The following is a 6,241-nucleotide window of genomic DNA, read 5'->3' on the forward strand; positions in this document are numbered from 1 at the left end:
TCTGTTTCTATATGTTGTATGTAGACTGTTCTACCCTTCATAAAGGTGTTAGATTATTTCGTGTTTTCCTTACTTTAGTGTACTATATGTTATGTTTCTCAGAGTGTTTTGCGTTTTGTTTGCGCTGTACATTTCTTATACAAGTTTTGTGACGCAGTATTTTTCTCTTTTTAGTAGATTCCTAATGATGCCTCTGTGAACGTGAAAGCTTGAATGTATTAAATAATGGGCCACAGATAATTGGTGTTTAAACACCTACCTAATGGTAGAATAATTCTGAGAAAACCTGCTCCCAGAGTATATACATATATATACATATATATATATATCTTCCTAGAACATACAAACCTCCAACAGCCAGGATCGAACCTGGGACCCCTTGTGCAAGAGGCAGGGATGCTAACCGCTAGGCTATGGGACTGTATTATTAGTAACAACTATTCGAAATACTAAGAACTCGAATACCCTTCGTCTCACAATGGTGAGCAACGGGGTCTATCGGTTGTTTCCGAACAAACGCACATAGCCAGCTGATAGCGTTTTACCGAACTTAACTGTACAACGCGGAGTTATATGAATACGAATAAAGTGTATATGAACGCGCACCTTCATACAACATACAAACCTCCAACAGCCAGGATCGAACCTGGGACCCCTTGTGCAAGAGGCAGGCATGCTATTAACCCCGTTGCTTACCATTGTGAGACGAAGGGTATTCGAATACTTAGTATTTCGACTAGTTCTTTCCTATTATACAGTCCCATAGCCTAGCGGTTAGCATGCCTGCCCTTGTTGCACAAGGGGTCCCAGATTCGGTCCTGCTGTTGGAGGTTTGTATGTTCTAGGAAGGTGCGCGCTCATATGCACTTTATTCGTATATATATATATATATATATATATATATATATATATATGGTAAAGTGTGTGAAAGAAGAAATTTAAGAGTAAATGTGAATAAGAGCAAGGTTATTAGGTACAGTAGGGTTGAGGGTCAAGTCAATTGGGAGGTGAGTTTGAATGGAGAAAAACTGGAGGAAGTAAAGTGTTTTAGATATCTGGGAGTGGATCTGGCAGCGGATGGAACCATGGAAGCGTAAGTGAATCATAGGGTGGGGGAGGGGGCGAAAATCCTGGGGGCCTTGAAGAATGTGTAGAAGTCGAGAACATTATCTCGGAAAGCAAAAATGGGTATGTTTGAAGGAATAGTGGTTCCAACAATGTTGTATGGTTGCGAGGCGTGGGCTATGGATAGAGTTGTGCGCCGGAGGGTGGATATGCTGGAAATGAGATGTTTGAGGACAATGTGTGGTGTGAGGTGGTTTGATCGAGTAAGTAATGTAAGGGTAAGAGAGATGTGTGGAAATAAAAAGAGTGTGGTTGAGAGAGCAGAAGAGGGTGTTTTGAAATGGTTTGGGCACATGGAGAGAATGAGTGAGGAAAGATTGACCAAGAGAATATATGTGTCGGAGGTGGAGGGAACGAGGAGAAGTGGGAGACCAAATTGGAGGTGGAAAGATGGAGTGAAAAAGATTTTGTGTGATCGGGGCCTGAACATGCAGGAGGGTGAAAGGCGGGCAAGGAATAGAGTGAATTGGATCGATGTGGTATACCGGGGTTGACGTGCTGTCAGTGGATTGAATCAGGGCATGTGAAGCGTTTGGGGTAAAACATGGAAAGTTGTGTGGGGCCTGGATGTGGAAAGGGAGCTGTGGTTTCGGGCATTATTGCATGACAGCTAGAGACTGAGAGTGAACAAATGGGGCCTTTGTTGTCATTTCCTAGCGCTACCTCGCACACATGAGGGGGGAGGGGGATGGTATTCCATGTGTGGCGAGGTGGCGATGGGAATGAATAAAGGCAGACAGTGTGAATTGTGTGCATGGGTATATATTTATGTGTCTGTGTGTGTATATATATGTGTACATTGAGATGTATAGGTATGTATATTTGCGTGTGTGGACGTGTGTATGGGGGTGGGCTGTGCCATTTCTTTCGTCTGTTTCCTTGCGCTACCTCGCAAACGCGGGAGACAGCGACAAAGCAAAATATATATATATATATATATACACACTAACAAAGTGCACACGAATATACAAACCTCCAACAGCCAGGATCGAACACGGGACCCCTGTGCAACAGGCGGGAGCGATACCGCTAGGCTATGATCGCCCTTAACATGGAAATAACTATTCAAATACTGTTTACTGGGATACACTTCGTCTCCCGTTGGTGTGCAACGGGGTCTACACCGGTCATTTCCCATCAGGCTCACACAGCCAGAAGGGGGCCGGGTGAGGATATTCCTTCAGAGGCCCAGTCCTCTGTTCTTAACGCTACCTCGCTGAGGCGGGAAATGGTGAATAGTATGAAAGAAAAGAAAAAAATACATATATATATATATATATATATATATATATATATATATATATATATATATATATATATATATATATGCGTTTAGAACAGATGACTGAATCTTAGAGGGAATATCCTCACTTGGCAACCTTTTCTGTTCCTTCTTGTGGAAAATTGAAAACGAGAGGGGAGGATTTCCAGCCCCCCCGCTCCCTCCCCTTTTAGTCGCCTTCTACGACACGCTCGGAATACGTGGCAAGTATTCTTTCTTCCCTATCCCAAGGGATATATATATATATATATATATATATATATATATATATATATATATATATATATATATAGATAGATAGATAGATAGATAGATGGCTTTGATTAGGGCATTCAGGTTTCAATGTTCACAGCCAACATAAAAAGAAACTAAATCATACTTATGAAAACATCCGACATTTGATTATCTTCAATATTTGCCAGGTTTGTGATCAATGATGTATTCTTTTTTTTAAAAGGTATGCATATAAAGGATATTCATGTTTATTGTATGTATTCTCTTCGATATTCTATTAAGATATGTAATCTTTACGAATATTCTATTCTGGACAACAATCACCGATCCTAAAGAAATTACTTAGTCTTAGAATGCAAAACATGATGCTGAAAATTTTCTTTGTCGAAGAATTAATGTTTGTATCTTTATTAACTTCTTTTGTCATTATCAATACAGAAATCCTTGAAATAAGTGAGAGTCTAAACTTAATGATTGCTTGTAGGTCACAAAAAGATGAAGTCCAACAGATTAAACCAGAGAGGTTGTAGAAGACACCAGCTACTGATCCTGCTGAAGGTTTATCTTCTGATTCAATGTGAGTTTGTGAGCACACACACACACATCACCTTGAGACAAATTGTCCCACTCACTATCACTTGCCACTACCCTCCCCACTATGTGAATGGCAAGCACACCTCTTCCTTCTACATACAGGAGGTGATTCATAAGATAAATTCACATGATTTTGTTTGATTTGTAAGCTCACATTGGCCAACCTACCTGCGTAAATATGTCTACATTTATCAGGAGTTTTCTTTGTTGTGTATGCATGTTTATGTCTCTTTTATTAATGTAGTTGTGTGAGCTTAGCTCTGCGTCTCGTATGTGTGTATGTTGTATGTTGCTATTGGGAAGTTTGCCTGCTTATGAAGAAGGGGGTTCATCGAAAATGTCAATTTGTCTAACGTCAATTTGGCTAATAGGATGTAAGTGTTCATTACCAGAACTGTTAGAAATAAGACGCTTCGAGTATTATTGTAACTTTATCTTGCGTTGTTGAGACCACATTTGTATTTTGAGGTTGTTTAGAGAGAGAGTGCAGAGGCGAATGACAAAAATGATCCTTGGAATTAGAAGCCTCACTCATAAAGAAAAGGTTAAAAAGATAGGATTGAAGTCTTTAAATGGGTGAAGGGCATTAATAAAGATAACATGAATAATGTTCTTAGAATGGCGCCACTGGATAGGACGAGAAATAATAGCTTTAGATTAGAAAGAAAAAATGAATTCAAGTCGGATGTGGGTAAATATTGGTTGGGGATTAGGATAGTAGATTTATGGAACAAGTTGCCAAGTAGAGTAATTGAAGTTTAGGTCTTTATGTAGCTTCAAACGAAGGTTGAATGATGTTGTTAATGGGTTCAGGTGGTTGGATGTAAAGATGGCCAAACCCAGGACCAGCCTAGCATTAGCCTATAGCAATTTTCCCTCTTACAGCATCCTCACTTCTTACCTTCTTACGTAAATACTCTAGAATCATTTATCCCTTCCTCTCACACACCCCATCCTATTTTCAACGACTTGCCACTTTTCTACACCTTCTTCGTTCCAGCCACAGCGAGCATCCAGGTGCTGGAGTTCCAGAAGGATGGGGTCGCCACTCACTGGACGGTGGCAGAGTACCAGGGCGAACTGGACCACAACTGGAAGATGGATTCCCTCACTTTATGCGCCCGCTTCCAGATCTTCTTCCTCCACAGCCGTGGCACCTTCCTCCAGCTGAGGGACTATGTTGACAATCTGGATTGCCAGCTCAAGGGCGGTGAGTGGGAGGGAGTCGCGCTATGGAAGTGAGGCAACGAGATGTGATGATGAACAAATACGATGTATGGAAAGTATAGTATGAAAGATACTTTTAGGATATATATATATATATATATATATATATATGAATAAAGTGTATATGAACGCGCACCTTCATACAACATACAATGCTCCAACAGCCAGGACCGAACCTGGGACCCCTTGTGCAAGAGGCAGGCATGCTAACCGCTAGGCTAAGGGACTGTATAATAGGAAACAACTATTCGAAATACTGAGTACTCGAATACCCTTCGTCTCACTATGGTGAGCAACGGGGTCTATCGGTTGTTTCCGAACAGAACACATAGCCAGCTGAGAGCGTTTTACCGAGCCTGACTGTACAACGCGGAGTTATATGAATACATATACACTTTATTCGTATTCATATAACTCCGCGTTGTACAGTCAGGTTCGGTAAAACGCTCTCAGCTGGCTATGTGGTTCTGTTCGGAAACAACCGATAGACCCCGTTGCTCACCATAGTGAGACGAAGGGTATTCGAGTACTTAGTATTTCGAATAGTTGTTTCCTATTATACAGTCCCTTAGCCTAGCGGTTAGCATGCCTGCCTCTTGCACAAGGGGTCACAGGTTCGATCCTGGCTGATGGAGCTTTGTATGATATATATATATATATATATATTTACACTATTCGCCATTTCCCGCGTTAGCGAGGTAGCGTTAAGAACAGAGGATTGCAGCCCCCTTCTCTGTTCCTTCTTTTGGAAAATTAAAACCGAGAGGGGAGGATTTCCAGCCCCCCGCTCCCTCACCTTTTAGTTGCCTTCTGCGACACGCAGGGAATACGTGGGAAGTATTCTTTCTCCCCTATCCCTGGGGATAGGGGAGAAAGAATACTTCCCACGCATTCCCTGCGTGTCGTAGAAGGCGACTAAAAAGGGGAGGGAGCGGGGGGCCGGAAAACCTCCCCTCTCTCTCTTGTTTTTTTTTTTATCTTCCCAAAGAAGGAACAGAGAAGAGGGCCAAGTGAGGATATTGCCTCAAAGGCCCAGTCCTCTGTTCTTAACGCTACCTCGCTAATGCGGGAAATGGCGAATAGTATGAAATATATATATATATATATATATATATATATATATATATATATATATATATATATATATATATATGTGTGTGTGTGTGTGTGTGTGTGTGTTGTGTGTGTGTGTGTGGGTGGGTGGGTTGGGCCATTCTTCGCATGTTTCCTTGCGCTACCTCGCTGACGCGGGAAACAGCGATTATATCTAATAAACATAAATACATTTAACATGTTCGATCTGGGGGAACTTGGTAATGAAATGGAAGGCAGTAAAATAAAGTGGGGAATATGAGAGAGAGAAAAAATAAATGGAAGTGTAGAAGGACGAATGGAAGACACAGGGAAAAGGCAGGAATAAGGGAGCAATATAGTGAGATACAGATGCATAAGGGTGACTTTCTGATGGTATTCCTACAGAACTGTGGCTGGATAGGGTAAGGCCAGTGATCGCTCACCGTTGGCAGTTTCAACTGATCCCAGAGAGATTAAGAGCTTACAAGTACGTTCCAATCCTACTCTTTATATAACTTATATATAACTCATATATATCTTATATATAACCTATATATAACATATATATAACTTAAATATAACTTATATATCTTATATATAACTTATATATAACTTATATAACTTATATATAACTTGTATATAACTTATATATAACATATAGCTTATATATAACTTGTATATAATTTATATAACTTATATATAACT

The 6,241-nt window shown here is 40.6% G+C and overlaps 1 protein-coding gene across 1 annotated transcript in view; it reads left to right on the forward strand.

Annotated features, from left to right (window-relative positions):
* Window positions 1-3,136: 3,136 nt before the first annotated feature.
* The window catches only part of LOC139767439 (uncharacterized), a 21,558-nt gene continuing 18,453 nt past the window's right edge, over window positions 3,137-6,241 (forward strand). Inside the window, exons 1-3 of the mRNA XM_071696821.1 lie at window positions 3,137-3,218; window positions 4,236-4,445; window positions 5,942-6,023. Coding sequence (XP_071552922.1) covers window positions 3,137-3,218; window positions 4,236-4,445; window positions 5,942-6,023 — 374 coding nt within the window. The remainder of the gene's footprint in view (window positions 3,219-4,235; window positions 4,446-5,941; window positions 6,024-6,241) is intronic.

The sequence above is a fragment of the Panulirus ornatus genome, chromosome 61, assembly GCF_036320965.1.
Source record: "Panulirus ornatus isolate Po-2019 chromosome 61, ASM3632096v1, whole genome shotgun sequence".
Taxonomy (NCBI): Eukaryota; Metazoa; Arthropoda; class Malacostraca; order Decapoda; family Palinuridae; genus Panulirus; species Panulirus ornatus.